Below are 22,831 nucleotides of genomic sequence, written 5' to 3'. Positions count from 1 at the left end.
ACCCAAACTCTACATTTAGTTAATTATTTTAACTTTCATTATATCATTTTCCAGTTCCAAGTTTTTATTTTTATTTTTTTGCCACAAGAAGGAATGCGACAGTCGAAGCTTTCGGCCAATCGGGCACCGGACAAGTAGAGACTAAGCATTATTCAATATAGCAGTTCGTTTTGGTGCAGGACAGAACATTTACTGAAGAGTAATGTTGATGCCACCACTATTGTGCACACATGTACCTGCTGTGTGCTTATCTGTGTTCCTGAATGTCACCTCATCCGTCCCAAACAGGAAGTGTTCTCCAGTGCAGCAGGTTGACTGTCATCCTGCATACATACAACATATAGCAGTGATAGATGAGCAATGCATGGCTGTTATTGTCCACATTATGCAATTCTAAATGGTAGTTTAACACTGTTAAGTTTAGTTTATTTTGATGTGAGATAGTCTGATTGCTCTCAACCAGATGTATCATAGAAGTCCTCATTTTTTATGATTTGTTCAGGCCCCAAAAGACAAAAGTGATGACAGGATTGAGCTTTTTATATATATCAACACTATCAGTCATTTACATTTTTCATTAGAGACTTCGTCTCGCTTGAGTTCCATTTCCTTTCTACTTTGTCATTATCATTCTCCTTTCTGTCATCATCCATCTGTTTACCCAGAATTCTCGGCTCGTGTCCAAAGTGTCCTCCCCAGCATGAGCTCTTCTCAGTCTGAGCACCACCGTTCTCACTCCTTCTCGGGTTGGTTCTTCCAGCCTGTCTGAAGGAACCCTTTAACAGAAAGGAGAGCTCCTTTTTTCAAGTGTTCCTTCAAGTAGTCCAAGTTTAAGTCTGTACCTCATTTGCTTTGGAGTGCGGTGGGCTTTGATTTGTATTGAATCCTTTTGCATTTGTTGTTTATTGCCCCATCTGCTGCTACTCCTCGTTTTATTTCACTTACTCTTCTTCCCTTTGTGATCATCATCATCATCATCATCAAACTAACCCCTCTCTTGGTACATACTCACCCTTCATTCCTGTTTGTTCTGAGCTCCAGTTTTAGGAGGTTAGGCGTTACCTCCACTATCGTGTCGGAAAGAAACCCATCCAAATGGGATAATGTCAAAGTTTCACATGAGCTAGACCAGGGAGGCACAAAGGAGCCTCTGTCCCTCGCCAGGAGAGTACATGTCACAAGATCCATTCAGCCAAACTCTGGGAACAATAGCGAGGCGAGGATACACTGCCTTCATTCACGGCCGCTTTTATTCACTCACACTATTTAGAAGATTTACAAAGCCAAGCAATGGACCCAAATCTAGGAGAGACCCCTGCGTCCTTGTTGGGAACATGTGTCTGTAGGAAGGATTGCTTGCATTCAGCCTCCCTTTTTGTGATGCAACACAACGTCAAACGGGGGTGATCTTGTGGGAATAAACGTCATCATGACGTTTCTGTCCTACAAGCACCGTTTAGAAGAGTATAAAGACACTTTGACAGGAAAGGAGCCCTTCTCTCTCACCTTAGAGGACCTCGCCCAGTTGCAGGCGTTCACTTGTGTACACAACCCAACAAGTTAACGTTTTTTGAATCAAGCCACAGTCACATGATGACTGGATTCTAAATAGCTGAGAACAGTCGGTCCTCGAGAATCTCCAGTCGTCCAGCTGGAAACCATTAGCGGTTGCTAGGGCAACAGCTCAGTGTTTGACAGTACTGTGCTGCTGAGCAGTGCATCGTGGGTACATCTGGTTCCCAGTTTCAGGGCTCGGTGTGATGGTGGGCGTGTTTCTGTTTTGGGGTGTTGACTGCTGACATGCTGTCATGTCAGTTCCAAGATTTTCTATCGCAGGACTTCGCCAACACCAAGCATTCTGACAGAGGGCTTATTCGTCTTTTGTGTGAAAAAGGACACATTTAAAAAGAAGTGCATTGATTTACACACAGAAGCTGCAGGTTTAATACTGCTCCTTTCATTCCTATTTAACAGTTCAAATCTCCACAGCTGATCTATACACACTGATCTTTCCACACAGTCATATTTTAAGGTCTTTATCAGCTTTTTGGTTTCCCTCCATCTTGGCAAAGGCATGTTCTTATGTCAGTGTGATAGAGAAGCTTGAAGAAAGAAGTAAGAAATGAACTTGGGGTCCACCCAACATACTTTTCATCCGACTGGTTCTAGAAATATCACATGGCGAGCTGCCTCAGCACCAACAACACCGCTGGTTTTCCTCTTGTTTCTTAAACCCATTGTTCTCTCGTTGTTTCCTCCCATCGATTTTGTTCCAAAGGACACAGAGCAGCCAGTGCTATTCTTTCAAATGGGCCATGCAGCTTTGGCAAGCTTTTCATGCGTTTCTATCTTCAGCAGCCAGTCAATGACATTGCATCTTAGCATAAAACTCTTAACTTAAATCCTGTTTGTTTTATGCTGGTAGCTTTTCCCTTCTCAGTTGAAACCAGATTAACTCAAATGAGCTTAATGGCTGCTTTGAGGTTCAGCCAGATCCCGCCCCATTGACACGTTAAATAACCAACACAAGTTGCACAAGTGGATCAGAAATTCCTGATAATGTGTGTTGTGTTTCTATTCCAAACAATAATTGCTTATCATGATGCTTAAAGGGGTGGCTAGATCCAATGGGCTTCTGCATTAACCTCGTGTGTGCATGTTTTCTTAAACATTTTTGAGAACCACAAGCAAAATGCACACAATGGCCCCTGCGATGAGCATTCACAATGGCTGACAACCATTAACCTGTAATGACTGTGATGGCATCGCCTGATGGAAGAAGTGAGATGGAGCACTAGTGACCAACCCTTGCTGAATTTGAACACTCCACTTGTGTGTCGTGCCAGGCGTGCAGGCCCGTTCGGTGTCCCCGGATGACCCGGCAACGCTTCCCCGCCATCGCATCTGCAGCGAGGGCCAGCAGCAGAGCGCCTCTGATGACGACCCCTCTGTAGACGCCCCACTGCGGTCGCCCGTCCGCTGTGTTTCTCCAGAGTTTGCCAACGCCATCGCCATGAACCCCGGCGGACGCCCTAAGGAGGTAGAGAGCGTACAATTCGGAACGGCGTACGTCGCTCTTTTTCTCTGCGTGTTGATATGTGTTTTTGGATTCTACTCCTCAGAGAAACATGCACAGCTACCGCGAGGCCTTCGAGGAGATGGAGGGTGGCACCATAAGTCCTACACCCATTGTTGGTGGTGAGGTGTTTCCCCAAACCCCTGCCTTCCCCATCTCACCGCAAACCCCTTACTTCAACCTGTGTAAGTCCCCCCTCTGGCTGACAGAGGGCCCTGTGCAGCTCGGCCTTAAAAACACCGTTTCCATTCAATTCTAACTGAAGGTTCTATGTGCAAACGGCATCTAATCTTTTAGTTTTTACAGTTAGATACATGAACCGTCACTTTAAATAGCTAAAAAATCCAAGTGCTTTTTCAGTACAACTTTTTCACAAAGAGTAAATTGTTCTCACAAGAACAACATGTTTACTCAAAGTGTCAAAAATAGCAAAGACTCCTGCTCTCTCCCAACTGGCCCTTTTGCAGTATCACATGCACTCCACACTAGAGTAGGGTAGGGTGTTAGGCAACAGTGACATCATCCGGTCCTCCAAGGCCACACCCATAACAGTCCTTCACACCACATCGCACAGTACACAGAGACACTAATTTGTAACCTTCATTGCCATGAATTAATAATCTTTATTCTTGATTGATTGACTAAGACACATTGAGAACAATTTGATAAATATGAGTTTTATTTGTCAGAGTCTCCATTCTGAGACTAGTTTGCAGTTACATGAAAAAGGTGCGGCTTAGTGACTTGATTGGTGCACGTGACACTTATTTCAGTAACAGTTATCTTGCAGTAGTCCTCAAATCACTTTACCAGGTTTTCAGTTGCCCCCCCCCCCCCCCCCGCGTACACCAACCACGATTAAAAGTCTGTGGTAAGAACAAATAATTCATTTGGATGCTTTGGTAAGTGGAGGAAGCTCGTCTCTCTACCGGCGCACCGCTGTCCCACAATGTCAGCCAAACGGAGCCCCCATCCCTGTCCCTCAAGTGAGCTCCACCCATCACCATCACAGTTCTGCACTGCTTGGCATGAGAGCAGCACAAGCGACACTGTGTACCCAAAGTAGGATCAGATATGCTGGTAACTACCTGCAAGTCTTTTGCTGATAAACAGATACTTATGATATAAAAGAATCTCCAATCAGCATCACACATCAGCCAAAGACAGGCTTCCAGTCTCTCTGCTGCTGCTCTTTGTGTTGCTGTTGTCATGTTTGCTGCCTTGTTTCCCCACAAACATCCTGCCTGCCCCCCCCCAGCAGCCTTTATTACCCACACATTCATGTCTTGTCTTTTGATAATTGTGCTAGTAATATGTGTTTGCACCTAAGGTAGCCTCCCTCCACCTCATATCATTATTTGTGTTTGGAGGGGAATAAAGCAATAGTTGGTATTGTTATGGGTCCATAAATGCAGAGCTGACTGTTGAATGGAACACATGTACAGTGTGGGGGGGTTGTAGCAGTGTAGATCTAAATAGGCCTTACAGTGGTAATGTAGTGTATCAAAGGGCCTGATTCTTCATGGACACTGATGACTATGTGGCTTCATTTGATTCAAAGGAACATGGATGAATGTTGACAATTTCCGCATGGCCCATTATTCCCAAGAAATCATCTGACCAAAAGCCCATTTGTGAGAAGGCCCGTTATTCCCAGAAACAAACTCCCATCGTCAATAGGGCCGGTTCTCTGAAAGTACAAACCCTGTGTAGGGAACAGAAGCACATGGTCAATTGTAACCCAGAATGCCCCTGTGGTCCCGACAAAGCTATGACCTGATCCTCCACCTCATGCCCAACCCTAACCGACCCAACCACACATGTCAATAAGTAAGAAGATGCAAGAAAACTCTGGAAGGTCCAATGGCGTCACTCTGCATGGCGATTAGCGCTGTGCAGGTATTTGTTGCAGGGAAAGTTTACTTTTAGAGCAATAGGCCTCCGCAACAAAGGCCATTTGTCTTCAGGGTTGGACCAAAGGCGATGTGGTCCTCCTGGGACATTTCACGGGCTATTTGAGTTTCAGAAAAATTGACAGTAGCAATTTTGACTGGCCTTCCTCCTCTACTATTCCTGGGGAACCAATGCCTTTTTATTCCATGTTGCCCATCTCTGCTTTGTGTGCAGCCCGAGCTTCACTCTGTGCATGGTAGAGTGAGGTCACATTGTTTTAGTCAAATGCATGTTTTTCACCTCCAAAATAGCATGATTGTTCCTGTGCGTTAAGCTGTGTTAATGCTGTACTGTCTTGACAGCTGTTTACCTGTGTGTTATTATAGGATTATCAACACTAAAGTCTACTTTAAGAGAGCAAGATTGTTGTCTGAAAAAGAAAATGACAGTCGGCCATATGAAAATAGGAACAATTCTGAAAAGGTTCTCTAATTCAGTGAAAAAAATGATAAATCACAGTTATACTGTGTCAACAGGAAGCAGCTGTCAAAATGTTGCGTATGATGCTGTGTGTTGAAGTGTCCCATTGTCTTCAGGTCGGTCCCCTCCTGGTCTTGCTAAGACTCCACTGTCAGCGCTGGGTTTGAAGCCCCACAACCCAGCAGAGATCCTCCTCAATCAAACGGGCTCAGGTTGGTTGTTGCCATCGCTTTATCAGACGTCTGTTTTAAAAAAAAAAAACTAAAATGTGTTTATTTTTGATCAGCTGAAAAACACTAAAAATGGATTTATATGGACATTTTGGGGCAATTCTTCTTAAATCCTTACCTAAAATTAACTTTCCCATTCTTAGTTGTTTGGTTCCTGAAAACGGCACAGAAAAAACCACATTCTCCCCACCTCCCACCTTAATCTGCCTCTGTCCCTTTACACTCTTCTGTTTCTCTCGATTGTCTCCAATAACGCTCCACAGAAGATGAGAGCAGTGAGAGTGAGGAAGGTAAGCGTGCTGCTCCAATGCCAGCGATCATCAACGTTCTTGTCTCCTCCACCACAAATCTTCCATTTCTCTCTGGAAAAGAGTCCCATCCACAGCCAATTTACAGCCTAATATTTCAACATTGTGCCATTCGGTGTTCATCGTCCTCCTGAGACATTGGCTTGATGTCACTTAAATACAATGCCACCAAGCTAAAGGGAACTACAAAGCATACATGTGTGGCTCACAGAACAATCCTCTCTCTCTCTCAGCTCCAAGAAGCTACGTTGAGTCTGTGGCCAGGGCGGCAGGGGGAGAGCATTCAACGTCCCCTCGTAGCCTCAGCCCCTCGGGAGAGACTACAGCCCAGCAGAGGAGTCCAAGTCCCACATCCCACCCGCTGAACCAACCTTTGTCCAGCAGCAGCCCCATCCAGAGCTCCCTGGGGTGAGGCCAATGCATAATGGTGGCTTCTGCTTTGCTGTACCTTGTCAACCAAGTCTAAGACGTGTTTTCAATTTTCTTGCAGTGTCAGCACTCCGTCCCAACCCACTACTGATTCGGGCTTCCGCTCCCATGCCACAGAGAGTGCCTACCCCACTCCCACCCCCTCATATCAAGCCCTGAATACCCCTACTTCCTCCTACCTAGATTCCATCTCCCCGACCTCCTCCTACCTTGGCCCCAACGCCCTGCTGGGGAGTTATATGGCCACAGATTCTGGCCCACTCACCCCGGAAGCATCCCAGACGATGCTGAGCCGCCCCCGCAGTCCGCAGCATCGGACCAACGCCCCCGGATCCACTTACAACCCCCTCCTGCAGCCGCGTCCGTGTGCCGTCCCAGAGGCTTCCATCACGGCCCAGCTCACATCCCCAGCTAACGGCTTTGATGTGGCTACGCTGGGTGTCGGTGGGAGCCCCGTTCTGGGCCGTCGGCCGTCCCAGGGGGCTCAGAGCAGCCCGGTCCTCAGCAGACAGGCCTCTTTGGGACAGGGGTCCCAGCGGAGCCCGGTCCTCAGCAGGCAGCCGTCGATCACACACTCCCAAGGAAGTCCAGTTCTGGGACCGCACCCCTCTGTATCGCAGGTGTCCCAGAGAAGCCCCAGTCTGGACCGTCACCCCATGCACAGCGGTTACACCACCCCAGACGAGAGGCACGGGAACCTGTCACGACAGAGCAGCTCATCCGGCTACCAGGGACCCCCCACTCCCTCCTTCCCCATCTCACCTGCAAGCTACCAAGATGGGGGCATGATGGGGATGGGTGCAGGGTTCCGGCAGGGCAGCCCCGCCCCTGGTTTCCAGCCGCAGCTTCCAGAGAAGAGACGCATGTCGAGCGGCGATCGACCGAACGGAGGGGTGTCCCACGGCACGCTGAACGGGAAGATGATGTCCCCGATGAGTGGAGGAGGAAACCCCGGGTACTTCCACACCCTCTCCGACTTCTCCAGGTTTAACATGTCCGGTAAGGAAACATTAACTGAAGGGGTTGTCTTCTGTTTTTTGTTTCTTTCTGTCACTTCCGTTCTATAACATTTGTTTTGTCCTTATTGCAGATGGAAGTCCTGAAAGCAGGCTGAACGTCAAGTTTGTCCAGGACACGTCCAAGTTCTGGTACAAGCCGGACATCTCCAGAGAGCAAGGTGAGATGCTGAGACCTTCTCCTTTAATGACAGCTGGGGCTGGATTGGTGGATAAGTGTGTTTTCCAGCTTGCAAACTTGTTAGCAAGAAGTTTGTTACGTTAGTTAGTTAGTAGTTAGCCACGGTATTAGAAAACGAACATGTTAGTATTGCTGTGTGAGTGGTTTGAATGGATTATTCCTTTGAAGCATGTAATTGTGCTTGGATTGATTGAACTTGAACGTATTGCTTAAATAACCTTTCATTAATGCATGTAAATCTAAATACACATCTGTGTGTGTGTGTGTTTGGTTGTGAGATCGGTGGTATTGGATTATATGTCAAATACAAGCACATCCTCAACTAAAATGACATCACAGAGTTTATACTTAGTGCCTTGCACTTCCAGGAGATAAGGACCACCACATGTAGAGAATTACAGAACATCTGCATGTGTTGCTCATCTATCTTCCTTCCTTAAACTGTCACATGTGGACAGGCTGAGGCTTTGACCTAAATGATGAGCGCGTTGAAAGCGCGTTGTTTTTTCAAATGTAGCTTCTCACTCGTTCTTTTAACCTTCTGCTACCTTTTTTCAGTTTGTCTAAATCCATTAATGAGGTGATTTCATCCGATCTCCTAGTCTGTTAACCAAATTCAGATATAAAATGCTTTGCCTGTATCAAGGCCCAGCGTGGTACTGACCGGTCAATCACAAGGTAACTTTATGTCTATTACATTCTAAATGGGACCATAATAAACTCAGTGAGCATCATGCTGTGTTAAAATACACTTGATTGAAGCCAGACAGCTCCATGACATTTTCTCATAGACTTGTTTTTGCAACCAGAGGAGTGGACCCCTGGTGGAGAACAGAGAATATTACACCAATATATGGCACGTCCACCTTTGCTTCCTACTTGAAGATTGCCCTTTGCTACCCTCACAATTCATTTGTAAAAGAAGGGAATGCTACTGTGTTCCAGCTATTGGCCTGCTGAGGGAGAGGGAGCCTGGAGCCTTCGTGATCCGGGATAGTCACTCGTTTAGGGGAGCTTACGGCTTGGCGATGAAGGTGGCCTCTCCTCCACCCACAGCACATCAGAGCAAGAAAGGTGAGCGCTGGGATGAATTTATTTACTCCACTGAAGCTCCTCTTTAATGAAAGAGAGACGTGAGGCGATGTCTCCATGTCCATCAGCCCTGAACCTTCTCTCTCCTGTTGCAGGCGACGTCACCAACGAGCTGGTGAGGCACTTCCTGATCGAGAGCAGCCCGAAAGGAGTGAAGCTGAAGGGTTGTCCCAACGAGCCTTACTTTGGTACGGCCCGAGACGCTCACACACACACGCACACACACGCGCCTTTCCGCGATCTGCACCTCTTTCCAAGTCGTATGACATAGATCACTTCATGATTACGTTAGGATTCTGAGTCATGTTCTCCTCACTAATTACGCTGTAAGACTCTTTGACCCAAATACCAAATGTGTTGATCTGACTTCTGTAAACCAAGCGTCTCCTTGTTCCTTCTTCCCGTCTCCAGACCATAACTCACTATTTTTCCTGTGTGAAATTGCTGTCTGTGATTCTTTTGTTTTAAAACTACTAATTCAACAGAATGTTTTTCTAATTACAAATATTTGGTTTATCTTACCGAAGTAAATCCAAACCACATTTAACAAAATCCATCCTACCGAAGAAGGATTAATCAGGAACAGAAGCAGTCCGTTTTGGTTTGTCACGTGCGTCTCTGACTGTGTCTTGTGTCCATTTGACAGGCTGTCTGTCTGCCTTGGTCTACCAACATGCCATCACACCACTGGCCCTGCCCTGCAAACTACTTATCCCCACCACAGGTGTGTGGATCCAGCTAACGTTCTGCTGTGTAACCATTAGCTTTCTACAGTTAAAGGATCTATTTTTAAGGATTGCTTCCTGAAACTGATGACCACAAAGTGTAGTGAAGAAACTGGCGGTGAACCTATAACAGAAGCCCTTGATGCGACTAAACACAAAACAAAACAGGAGGTAACTCCATCCGTCTCCCTTTTGATAAAGATCTCACGGAGGAAGTGCCAGAGGTAGCTGCTCCGAATCCACTGGCTGAGCGGCTGAAACAAGGAGCAGGTAAAACACACTCTCCCTTCCATCCATCCTCTATCGGGACGCCATCCTGCGACGCTCAGCTTCACGATTGTAGGACATTAATAACCATGTAATTAACATCTCCCGAATGGTCCTGCTCACTTGTTCTGACAACAAGATACCCATGTTATCCCAGTGCAGAGGGCCCCTGCTGATTCCCATGGTAAACACCAGCACTTTTATACGGAACCTTCCATCTGGAATGTGCATCCTTTGTCTGTCAATGTTTAACCCGCACAAATTAAGAGAAATAAAGATGGCCCTGACTGACATGTATTTCTTTTTCATCTGTTAACATTAGTGTTCAGCTTCTTGTTTGTAACAGGCAACATGTTTGATGTGGAATGAGATTGGATGGTTTGGTTTCTAAAGCGGTTGCAGACAGCATGTTCTCTAATGAGACAAAATATATCTGCATGAATATATCAAAATAGGCATTAATAGAATCTACTTTTTCCACTGCAGAATGACTGTTCCATTTGACATTTATTTTGTTGTCTGATTGGGCCGTGTGCTCTCTTCCCAGCATGCAACGTGCTCTACATCAACTCCGTCGACATGGAGTCCCTGACGGGTCCTCAGGCGGTTGCCAAGGCCATATCGGAGACTCTGGCTGCTGCGTCTCCAGCCGTCGCCACCGTTGTGCACTTCAAGGTGTCTTCACAAGGCATCACGCTGACCGACAACCAGAGGAAGTACGTGTGGAGGAAATACTGAACTCACAAGGACATGAGGACATAATGAGATGATAGAGAGCATGCACTCATTTCAGTTTCATTGAGTCTGTGGTCCCTTCTGAGTGAATGTTTTAATTGAGTTTTTTTTTTTTATGTGAAGCGCTGAGCGAGTGTTTCCTCCAGATTAAAACATTTTGACTGACTGTGTATTGATTGTTTTTTCTGGTTTTAAAGGCTTTTCTTCCGACGCCACTATCCTACCAACACAGTCACGTTCTGCGATACTGACCCACAAGACAGAAAGTGAGTACACAGACATGACATTGATGTTTTAGAATATGATGATGATGACCAAGAGGAGACAATAGGAGGACGGCTCTTTGTCCACTATTGATATCACTACTTCTAGCGTGATTGTTTGTGTGAGTTATGCTCCTTTGAGGGAGTCGACTTTTCATTAGAATGCTGACGCATACTTTATTTAAAATGTGACAGGTGGAGCAAACCTGAGGGAGGAACGGCCAAGTAAGTAGACCTCTTACTGATTACAGTACTGCTGTATATTTCTATAGAGCGAGAAGGGCGGTGACATTTTACCAACTAGAAGAATGGTTTTGCACAGCTGCAGTCTGAATAGTGCTGTGTTTATCAATGATGGCTGCATCTAAAATGACAAAACTAGGTGTAAACTATTTAATCAGACGCACAATATGAGTTGTATTGTTTTTGTACCTGAATGATACCTTCAGGTATCACACATTTAGTGTCAACCAATTTCCAGTTAAAGTCAAACTTTAGTGTTAAGTGACTAATGGGGACCAATTAAATTTAAACATGTCCATCATCGAGGTTCAGACGCTTCAGACAGCAGTTTATATGACGTTTATCTGTATCTTTAACCGTCAACATCATGGACAGAGCTCTACAGGGAAAATACTTTTTTGCCGTCATTTAAAACTCCCCCCACTTACGAAAAGGATGAAGCTGCCACACGTGCTTTGAGTTGCGCTCCATTGCTCTCTAGACATTTGCATCTCACATTAAAAAAGTTGACAAACTCCAACATCAGCAAGTGGAGCCTCTTAGTTTGAATCTAAAGAAAATGTATTTTTTTGAAGTGCTTGAACAAGGTGGCTTTTCCAAACGGAGTGTGTGGTGTGGACTTTGCAGGCTGTTTGGCTTTGTGGCGCGTAAGCAGGGCAGCACAACGGACAACGTCAGCCACCTGTTCGCCGAGATGGACCCGGACCAGCCGGCCAGCGCCATCGTCAACTTTGTTTTAAAGATGATCGCCTCCCATAAAAGATGAGAGCTGTCAGCAAACCCCTCTCTTTTCTTCTTCAAACACCTACTCTCTGTTTCGGATGATTTAGCGTTTGGTTTGTCACCTCATTTCTTCCGCTCTTTTCCGTTTGCGTGCATGTGTCAGCGTGTTAGTGTTTGAGAGGCGGCTTGCATGTGCTTTTGTTCTCGGACGGACTCCAGAATGGACCAGAGGAAGTGCAGGGATGGGGCGCGGCTGTGTGTGACAATGGGGGGGGGGCAGTCGAACTCATGAACAGGAAGAGGGAATGACATTGTGTGTGCAAATGTTATTTTATAACAATTGTTTCATTTCTGTTCATTTTTTTATAAAGAAGAAAGAAACAAAAAGAAGTTAAGTTGTGTGATGTAAAGGTGGATTGTAAATCAGGCTTTTGAGTGGTCAACCAAAGATAAAAAAAAGTAGTCAGGACGTGTATAGTGTGCCACTGTCGGAGGGTCGGAGTATTCTTTTGTAAAACAAATATGGCTGCTTAATCCAAAATACTGTCCCTTCCTGTATGTACTGATACTGTAGGTCAATTATGCGCCGTTGCCATCTTGCAAACAATGTTTTCGTACATCTTTGCATCAGTCGAGGTCTGTGTAAATATTCTTGATTGCTTTATGAGTAGAATTGTTCTAGATGACATTTGGTGCCTGACGTTCTTTTGTAATGCAGAGCTTTGGAAGAAAGAGGAAAACATGAAACTCTCCCAGGCTGTTTGAAATATGCAAATGGTTGAACCTGGAAAGTTCAGGTCACTCTCCAAAATTCCACAGCTCCATCTTTATCAATGTAGTGATGGCGCTAAAGATGCTACAGGTGTTGCGGCTCCAAAGTGCAAACTAAGTCTGGCAATATTGTTTCAAAGGACTTTGTCGTGCGTCCGTTCTATCCACGTGTCTGGATCCTTTTGTTCAGGGAGGCCAAGGAGAGGAGTAGCTTCCCACCGGCCGTGGTTGAACAGTAATGGCGGCTTGAGGCGAGGCCCTGATCAGACACACTGCGCTATGCACCAGGGCGCAGCTTCCTCCTTTTTCACATTATCCCAACACAAACTTGTCAGTTCCATAATGACATTTGACCTCTGCATTTAACCCATCCTACGCATTAAGGAGCCGAGGGCTCCTGTTAGTTCCAAGGAGAAGCTTCTTCTGCTCGACGCAAGGCGCTGAAAAGCCGCCTCAGCGTCTGATCAGGGCCTCAGACTGTTCAAAGCTCTTTGTCAGCCGAAACTCACACCCTACCCAAAACTAAGCTATACATATATAGATAGATATATATATATTAAAAAAAACAACTTCAAAACAGTGACTTAAGATATTTATTTTTTTTGCTTTGTTGCGGTGTCATCTTGTATACATGTATTATAAAGTATACATCAAGATTACTGAAAGTGAGAAGAAAAGATGCTTTTTTATTTTGGCTAAAGTCAAGTGCATTGACGTATCTAAGGTGTAAAGTGTGTGCATTTCAAACTGTTGTATTTTAAAATGGTTTTTTTTCACAGCATTACTTCCTTTTATTAACATTCTTGTTTTCTATGGGAGTCTTGTTTTTATTTTTAAGAGGTTGAAAAGATCTAGAATGAAAGATTGCTGTTACTAAAGTCCAAATTGGAGTTATCCTAAAGACATGCAGACACAATTGTTTCATTAACTTAAACCTGCCGAGAAAATACATTGCCCAAGTTTAGCACTTAAATGTTGAAGTATTATCAGTGTGTTTCTACTTGTAAAAAGTGACGTTATGGAAATTGATGGACCATTACGTGATTGCATGTGTGGATCTGTGGATCCACAGCCTCTCAGCATGAGGTCTGGGGGAAACCAGTGAGGAGCTGCTGCCCTCATGTGGTGAGGAAACGCCATTGCAAAAGGAACCACTTTAATTCTAACAGTGTTCTAGCTGTGCTTTTGGTATGACAAAGGTAAACGTTTAACGAATCAGGTCACTGGTAAAATTGACTTTGATTAATAAGCTATTATTTTAGCAAGTGATTTTTCTTTTGCGTTCTAAAGTGGGACACATCATGAGAAACTCACTTTTTCGGAAAAATGTGATTGAAAAGCCATTCAGCCTTTCTATGTCACATGCAGGTCCATTAGAATAACCTGCAAATGAGCATGAAATGTGACCTTAAAAGTCACATCCAAGGAATTGAGTAGTAGAGATTACTCCTTTATGCCAGATACTCCAGTATCACTTGGTAGCGTAATGTCAACTAATTACATAAGGATTAGTTCAGGGGACTATGCTCTGACTCAAATTTACTTCTTAAAAAAACAGCACTTATAGGGCTTTTATATGTGACCAGAATGTTCCATTATTTATTAGCAAGAGCCTGCATGCTCAAGTCAAGTTGTTACTTCAACACTGCTGACTGTAATCTGCACAGTTTGACTCAACCCACATCGTTCCAGTTAAGTTTTGGATTTTCGTGTGACGTCTACGTCTTGACAGAAGAATCTATATTTTTGCCTATAAAAAGAGAATGTCCTTTAGTTCAAACTGAATGTTACATGTTTTTGCCCAAATGGAAGCTCCAGTGGCGTGTGCCCACTTGGAGAGATCAGTGTGAATGAGCGACTGCCTGTATAGAGCTTTGTCATTTTTTGGTATGCTACATTATATGGCTTTTACTATTTCTGATGGAAAAACACAATAAAAAGCATTAAAAATCAAAATGTACAGTATTTTGTTTGTCAAATGTTCCTTTTTTGTTACACCAAATCAATAATAACTAAGACCAGTCAGCTTTGTTAATAGTAGTTTACTTCAGTTATTACATTCAATAGAAGACTAGCGTAAAGCATGAATACATTATGACTGAAAAGGTATAGGAAGAAGCATAATCTTTATATATTCCTATTTTTAAATTCATTTAAGTTATGTAAAAAAAAGATAAATGACAAACTGATATTTAGTAACATCACAAATATCGTTGCATAAAGTATAAAACGTATTGGACTGATCCCTGCGGTACTCCACATGTGACCTTTAAATCCTGACATCATGTCATTCACTTATTGTAAGTCGCTTTGGAAAAAAGCGTCAGCTAAATAACATGTAATGTAATCATTAACTTGCACACACTGTCAGCCAGGAAGTCCCAATAGACCATCGTATCAAACAGAACAGCAATAGAAAACTTTAACTGCTTATTCCTTTAGTGCATGGTAGTGTAAGTAGTTCTATTTTCCCTAAATCCATCCCAATGTTCACTCAGTAATTCATGTTTACCTTTAAAGAGATCCAATCTTTGCACAAATAACTTCTCTGAGAACTATTGAAATGCTTATCTCTATTTTTAAATATTGGTATTATCGTCACAGTTTTCATGAGGAAAAATGCCCTTTTTAAAATACTGATTAGATATTTAGGTTCAGAGGTTCTACAATAAATTAAATTACAATGTCAATAAAATATATATCAGGGGATCTTTTGTCTTGGAAGTATATTCATTTTTTTTTATAATTTTCACCAAAGAACATGAACATTAGTAAGGTTATCGAACAAATCGATTTTCTTGTAAGGCAATATTTTGTTGGTGAGAGTGGTTCCTACACCCACAAAAAGAAGCATTGAAATCATCAATTCTTTTTAAATTGTCCATAGTTGCATCAGAGCCGTTTCTAAAATAACATGGAAATAAAGCTTTGTAACCTTTATTTTGAATAGTAGGATTACTTTGAAAGTCCTTTCAATATTATTTGGATTAATGAATAAGTCATTCACAACCATTTTGATGTATGTATAATAATTAAAATTCAGAATGTTTCTATGAACATGTTCTATTTTGCCTCAGGCTATATAATTATGTGCTCAAATGAAGGCAGAAGTTATTGTGTCACTATCTTTATGACTGACCACGGCTCTGCCCAAACTCGAAAAGAGCTTTCTCTCCAGTGGATGCAAAGGACAACTCGAGAACTGTTGATTTTATGATCTTTTATTTTTAAGGGTGGTTTGGTGGATCAGACAGAACAGAGCAGAGCAGGTTGATAACCTTTCAAACACAAAGCAAAACCCATGAATTAGTCAACTGCATTTCGATAATCGCTTTCTTAAGGAAATAATAAATAAATGCGGCTGAAATCTCAAACCAAACCAAATAATTCAGATAAACCTAGAATATGTCTCCATTACTCAATTTAAATGACACATTTCATTAAGTAAAGTAAAGCATGAACAAACAATAAATCATACTGTCCTACCAGTTGCGTCTTTGGGAGATTAGGAGCTGTGGTCACAATGTCCTTTTCCTCAGGACCGAGTGAGAGGGCCATCTGAGCTCTCCACAAACATTTCATGCCATGCGCTTCCTGTTGCTACGCAGGCACTTCCTGTGGGTGGAATCACCATTAGTCGCATCGTCGCCCCCTGCGGTCTGGGAGCGCTCCGACTGTCCAGAGTGAACATGGGCCTTGAGCACTCCGTGCGGCTTGTGACCGAGGGTGACGCAACAATGACCTTTGCCACAATACTACAGTCAGGCCCATGAATATTTGGACACATTGTTCATTATTTTGGCTCTGTAAAAAACCAAGATGTGCTTTAAGTGCAGACTTTCAGCTTTAATTTGAGGGGATTTAAATCCAAATCAGATGAACGTGCCAGCCCGTTTTTAAGGGACAAAAGTAATTGGACAAATTGATAATAATCATAAATCTAATTGTCACTTTTAACACTTTGCGGTCAATGACAGCCTGAAGTCTGGATTCCTTAGACATCACCAGACGCTGGGTTTTGTCCCTGGTGATGCTCTGCCAGGCCTCTACTGCAACCTTCATTCCTGCTGGTTCTTGGGGCATTTTCCCTTTCCCCTTCCCAGTTTTGTCTTCAGCAAGTGAAACGCATGCTCAATGGGATTCAGGTCAGGTGACTCACTTGGCCATTGCAGAACATTCCACTTCTTTGCCTTAAAAAGCTTTCGTAGTATGCTTGGGGTCATTGTCCATCTGCTCTGTGAAGCGCCGTCCAATGAGTTCTGAAGCGTTTGGCTGAATATGAGCAGATAATGTTGCCCGAAACACTTCCTGATGCTTTTGTCAGCCGTCACATCATCGATAAATACAAGGGAACCAGTTCCATCGGCAGCCATACAAGCCCAAGCCATAACACTCCCTCCACCATGCTTCACTGATGAGGTGGTATGCTTTGGATCATGAGCAGATCCTTCTCCATACTCTTCTCTTTCCATCATTCTGGTACAAGTTTATCTTTGTCTCATCGGTCCATAGGATGTTCTTCCAGAACTGTACAGGCTCTTTTAGATGTTTTTGAGGCTCACCAATGGTTTACGTCATGTATTTACTCTGGTGAAGTCTTTTCTTGATTGTAGACTTTGACACAGATACACCTACCTCCTGGAGAGTGTTCTTGATCTGGCCAACTGTTGTGAAGGCTTCTTCTTCACCAGGGAAATGATTCTTCTGTCATCCACCACAGCTGTCTTCAGGGTCTTTTGGTGTTGCTGAGCTCACCAGCGCGTTCTTTCTTCTTAAGAATGTACCAAACAGTTGATTTGGTCACACCTGATGTGCTCTGGTTGTGTTTGGATTCTTCAGCCTAATGATGGCTTGCTTCACTGATAGTGACAGCTCTTTGGACTTCATGTTGAGAGTTGACCACAGACGATTTCAAACACTAATACCACACCTGAAATGAACTCGAGACCTTTTATGTACTCCTTGTAGATGTAATAACGAGGGAATTACACACACCTGATCGTGGAACAGCTGAGCAGCCAATTGTCCAATTACTTTTGGTCCCTTAAAAAGAGGATTGCCACATTTGAGTTTGTTGTAGTTCCTACACCTTTCACCTGATCTGGATTTAAATGCCCTCAAATTAAAGCTGAAAGTCTGCACTTAAAGTACATCTTGGTTTTTACAAAGCCAAATAATGAAAAATGTGTCAATGTCCAAATATTTATGGACTTGACTGTACTTTGAAAAAACAACTTTCAAACAAAATTTGAAAATGTACAGGAATGGAATATGTAATATGATGGGTTTAGAAAAAAATTAATACAAATAAAAAAATGAATGGTGTGTCAACAGTATTTTTTTTTCAAGGGTGTGTAAAGTAATTGATTGCGATGTAAGAATCTGAATCCGCTGGAGTCCAGGGCCGTGTTGTGAGATATTGGTCCTAGAGGGCCGCAGCCTTCTGCCAGAGGGAAGGGTCTAAAAAAGATTGTGTCCAGAGTGAGAGGGGTCGCCTAAAATCTGTCTTCCCTGTCTCATGGTCCCGGAGGCAAAAAAGCAGATGATACGCTGTAGTCTCGCCCTTGTCCTTGGCAGAGGCTGCAGCGTACCAGACAGTGATGGAGGAGGTGAGGGGGAGAAGTGCCAAGTCGGTGATGGAGCTGATGCTGATCTGTTCTGTTCCTACATCAGGTCATCGGTTATGGTGGAGCCCAGTAAGCAGAAGGCCCCCACAGAGAAATGAGGTAACAAGATAGATCCAAAACATCATGTTGGAAAGCAGTTTGCAAGTGTAAGGTCACATATTGGTTTGAGGCCATGTCTTCAGGAGGATGACACACATCTTTGTTACTATGTGAATCTATTTTTTGAAGTGGCTTTTCTATCCAAAGGCGTAGGATTAGTGGTCGTGCTCTCACTGCATTTGCTTATCAAAGTTTCAAACTGCTGGTATGGACAGAAATGTTTTGTGCCGTTTCTGTCACAGTGAGGGTTCAGTTCCTGTTTTATGTAGTCTTTTCCTGCGTCTTGTGTCCCTGGGTTAATGCCACTTCCTGCCTTGGTGTATTTTCCCCTGTAAGTGTGATTGTTTCGTTGTTTCAATCACCTGCACTTCTCAGTGTATTTACACCATGTGTGTCCCTTCTCTCCTTGTCAGATTGGTAATCATTGTTGCCTTTGTGTCTCTGCGCTTCCCTACCTAATAAAGAAAGTAGCTGAAAATAAGATCCCCGGCTTTACCCACCTGACACATACCAGCCCAATAAAATAAATGACATTTAAAATAACCAGACTGCAAGAATGTCACACATTTGTTCTAAACAATGTGATTTATTTTTGTTTTGTTTGTTTTTAACACGTTTGTCACATAATCCTCTATGTAAAAATAGGATGTCTTTTTGTTACTGTAAAACGTAGAAGCGAAAGTGGCATCTTGTGGTGGTCTTTGTGCTCAGTGTCTGCCATAAGGTGTTTGGCCACTTGATGCCAGTGTTTCCTTATCAGACAAAACAAAGCCACCGAGGGACACACAACACTGGACCGAAGACGGTCAGCCTCATCTATGTCACAGAACTCTTCTTCTTTGGTGGGGGGGTATTCAGGTCTTAAATGCTGCATCTATTTGTGGTGTTACTGTTGTATTGATCAAATATGAGACTCATAGAATATATATATATATATATATATATATATATTGTGCAATACATTTTAAACAGATTGAATAACTTTCCCTGAAGTTTTGCAGCAAATGGTCATACTGTGCTACTTCTCTCCTTCTTCTACGTTCATGTACTTTTACAACCAGATTTATTTCATCACCCAAGCATCCTGTGTCGGCAGGTTTCACCTCCCTTACCCCATGGAATACAATTACGAATGCTAACTTAAAAGCTTTAAGCTTAAAAATGCTAACGTCTTCTCCAGAGGGGTCAAGATGACGAAATAAATAAAGAGGTCCATTTATGGTCAGAAAGGGTGGTGATGAATCTGGGTTTGTCTTTAATCACTAATAAGTCCTCTAGAAGTTAGTGACCTGTAGGCTTGGGCTACCGGACGAATACATTGTAAATTTCCAGAGTTCTTTACCTGTGGCGATTTTTATGGAACTTCCATAGCACCTTAGTGAGATAAAGGGGGGGGGGGGGGGTAAACAATGTGAAAACAGTACGGGGCAAAATAAAAATAAAAAATAAATGATTTACTTAAATGTGCAGGTATATATTTTTGGTGGTGTTTTAGTCTGCCCCCCCCCCTTTTTCCAATTCATACAATCAGTAATAAAACTAAAAATTCATATTTGACTGGTCGGCAAATTGCTGTAATCGCACCAGAGCAACAGGTGTCTCGTTTCCTACTAAAGCCTGTAGGCCATTGTCACACCTGGTCACCATTTGGAGTGTGAGGCCTCCTGCCTCCAATTGAATGTACAGAGGAGTCAGTTTACACTTTGCCAGATGGTGTAATCCCTCAAAGCCAAATTAAAATGTATATACTGTACAGTATTCGTCCTACTAAACCTCATACGGTATAAAATAAATCATGCAAATGGATGTTATAGTTTGACAATAAATGCTGCTATTCATCCCATCGTGACCAATCATTTCAAACTCATCGATTATTTCCTTCACAATAAAAAAGGATGACTTATGCTATCAAAATAATGTTCAAAACACACAAATCGTTTTGTGTGCAGCATGTGTAACGTTTGTGAATGTAAAACTAAATGATGAACGAAAGGAGCTTACAAACGTGCGTTACAGTTGAGTGTGTCTCCTGTCTGTGTTGACGTTGACGCACAAATGGCGTGTGTGTGTGTGTGTGTGTTTTTTGGAGGCATGAGTGACCGTCCATCCTGTGACCGGTACGTGTGACTCACTCTTATTCCAAATGTTTCCATCGTGGCGCCTCAAAGGCAAAACCATCACAGTGCTGTCACCATCTGGATAGTAAAGGCCCTCCTGGGCTGGCCGCCTCATGTCCCTGACTCAAAGACTTTGACTAAAAATACAACCTTCAGGATGTTATTGTAAAAGCACTACATGTCTGGCCTGGATTTTTCTCCTTCTGGTGCTTTCTGCCTTGTTCTCGTTTCCATAAATAACAAAGGTGAAATTGCTCACACACACACACACTACACGGTAATAATAATGTTGTCACGCTGTCTAAAAGGCATGCAATGGCTTTGATGAAAGACTCTTTCTGGAGAATGAATTCAGGGGGTTTATTAGGCAGATCAAACCAAATATGGGTTATCACAGAGTTATCGTGAACTCAGGTCAGAGCGTCTTCTATTTGAGGTCTTTGGTGTGGTTTTATCCCTCATGCACCTTGTTTCCAGCATAACAGGCAGCTCCTGGGGCTTACCCTGCCTGCTTCCATCCAAAGTGAAGACAAAGTAAGCAACTAGCTAGGGAAAGTATGCCCCTCCCCTCTCTGGTCACAAGGTACAGCACGTGCCATTAAAAATAGTTTACAAGCGAAGGGGCAAAGGTCAGCCTTCGTAGTAACTTAGTGGGTTTGAAGAGCCGGACTGCCCCTCTGTTGTCCAAATGGGGACCTAATTGGGCTGAGGGAAGAAATCTGATGTTTCCAATAAGAGAGGAGAGCATGTTGCAGAATCCTTTTTTGCATTTGGGCTGAACAACAAAGACACCTGTTACATTACTTGACCTTAGAAATTCTGCTTATGACAGTTGCAATTTATTTTTACGGTAGTTACATTACCAAGAATGTTTTTTTGTCACGGTATGATGTCCATTCATTATTTTAACACAAACCATGATCTTATTCACCCTGTTAAACACGTGGCAGTGTGTGTTTCTGAGAATGTGATACAAGGCTATTATGAAATAAATGTATGATTAGCGATTGCAAATGGTTGCAGCAAAAGATCATTTCATTCAACTCCTAAAATGGATTGAATGTTTGTATGTATCTTCCTGATGAGTTAAATGGCAGCACTGGTGGCTCCAGTGAAGAAAGACAACAGGCAGAGATCCCCACGCGAGCTGTTGTTTGAATGTTTGCTCACCATCACAATGAGCCGGTGCAACCATTCCCTCTTCGACAACTGTTGTGCCTGCCAACACACTTAAGAAGACAGGTGTCAAAACCAACGTTTTACGGATAATCTGTGCAATGTGTCTCTTTGAACCCTGCAACGCTTTGTGTACAAAGCTCCTCGGTCAAGCGTCACCAATCCAGGAGCCCCGGTCCTTATCCAAGCCCAAGTCCTCACCCCACTCCCCCACAGCCAATCAACACATCCCAGCGCCGTGTAACAGATGGCCGCAGGGGTTAGCTGGGCCAGGGAGGGGGTTGGCTAAGGTTAGGCCGGGGCACTGGGGTGTTTGGGATTGTTGTGACATGGCCTGTCTGCCTGTCAGTATGCAGGTGGATGAGTAGCATGTGGCCACCGATCCCCTCCTTCCACCGTGCACTCTACCATACGCAGGTCAAGATGCCGTGGTGGAGGGATTCAATAGTCATCCTAGATCCCCAAAAATGTCAGCCTACTCAGCACCCCCTCGCACCTGCTCTGGAAAAGTGCAGTGTTAAGCTTTGGAGTGAGGAATGTCTAAAGAAAACACAAAGAACAAGGAAGGACTGATGAACCTGGCCAATGCGGAACAATGATTAATCTATGCTTGTTAACCCCTGAGACCTGTGACCTTTTTTTGAAGCAATGTTACTTCTTGTTGATTTGATTTTTTTGGCTGAATTTATTAAAGAGAGAGCACACAGTTCTGTCTGAAGCCCTGTTATAAATCAGCATTTATAAGTAGCTTTTTACCCTTATTGTCGCTACATTTTGGCATCCACAAGTTTCAATTAAGTGTAAAGTTTAATCACCACATGTCACTAACTACACAGCTCTCCATAACCTATTGTTCTGACCTTCTACACCAACACACACTGCCCCGCAGCCTTAAATGCATCGACGCCACCCCCCTCATCCCTCTCATCTGGTCCAACCGCAGAGGGCCTGGGGAGACAGGGCATCCCCCCCAATTTCACTTGGGTGATGCACTGACTTTTCCTCCTGCACCCCCCACTGGTCGATGGTTCTACTAAAATGTTTTGGTTGGATATTTTGTGATGCCCGGACAATGACTCGTACTGGCAACAGCTTTACCTTTAATTCATGCCAATGTTTTCATATTTATTTGAAATTTTCCATGAAATGTAGGACAAATGGACAGTTGCCAAAAAAATTGGCACAAACTGTTGTTTCCTCTGACTCCTCCCGTGGTGCCATTTGGAAGTTGACCTTGCGTGCTTGAGTGTGTCTCATAAAATAGTTGTAATAAGCAACATCATCTAATCTTTATATGCAATACTTTAAATTGACGACTAACTACCTGCAAAACTGACACTATCAACCTTCGTCAATCAATTCATCCCCAAATGTATTCCT

At 43.4% G+C, this 22,831-nt stretch overlaps 1 protein-coding gene across 6 annotated transcripts in view; it reads left to right on the top strand.

Annotated features, from left to right (window-relative positions):
* tns1b (tensin 1b) overlaps positions 1 to 13,434 on the top strand; it is a 107,014-nt gene extending 93,580 nt beyond the window's left edge. The window contains exons 19-35 of one of the 6 annotated variants that reach the window (XM_037487643.2): positions 666 to 746; positions 2,847 to 3,040; positions 3,123 to 3,261; positions 5,566 to 5,661; positions 5,943 to 5,969; positions 6,221 to 6,395; positions 6,478 to 7,415; positions 7,507 to 7,593; positions 8,559 to 8,687; positions 8,801 to 8,893; positions 9,352 to 9,429; positions 9,632 to 9,700; positions 9,855 to 9,881; positions 10,245 to 10,413; positions 10,630 to 10,698; positions 10,891 to 10,920; positions 11,566 to 13,434. In XM_037487643.2, the coding sequence (XP_037343540.2) occupies positions 666 to 746; positions 2,847 to 3,040; positions 3,123 to 3,261; positions 5,566 to 5,661; positions 5,943 to 5,969; positions 6,221 to 6,395; positions 6,478 to 7,415; positions 7,507 to 7,593; positions 8,559 to 8,687; positions 8,801 to 8,893; positions 9,352 to 9,429; positions 9,632 to 9,700; positions 9,855 to 9,881; positions 10,245 to 10,413; positions 10,630 to 10,698; positions 10,891 to 10,920; positions 11,566 to 11,704 (2,540 nt within the window). In that variant the 3' untranslated portion in view covers positions 11,705 to 13,434. Of the gene's footprint in view, positions 1 to 665; positions 747 to 2,846; positions 3,041 to 3,122; positions 3,262 to 5,565; positions 5,662 to 5,942; positions 5,970 to 6,220; positions 6,396 to 6,477; positions 7,416 to 7,506; positions 7,594 to 8,558; positions 8,688 to 8,800; positions 8,894 to 9,351; positions 9,430 to 9,631; positions 9,701 to 9,836; positions 9,882 to 10,244; positions 10,414 to 10,629; positions 10,699 to 10,890; positions 10,921 to 11,565 lie in introns of all 6 variants that reach the window. The other 5 variants (XM_062565203.1, XM_062565206.1, XM_062565204.1 and 2 more) reach the window with 5 other exon arrangements.
* Positions 13,435 to 22,831: the final 9,397 nt, after the last annotated feature.

The sequence above is a fragment of the Pungitius pungitius genome, chromosome 10 (assembly GCF_949316345.1).
Source record: "Pungitius pungitius chromosome 10, fPunPun2.1, whole genome shotgun sequence".
NCBI classification, from domain to species: Eukaryota; Metazoa; Chordata; class Actinopteri; order Perciformes; family Gasterosteidae; genus Pungitius; species Pungitius pungitius.
The sequence above is the reverse complement of the archived record's forward strand: the minus strand, read 5'-3'. Positions and strand labels throughout refer to the sequence as shown.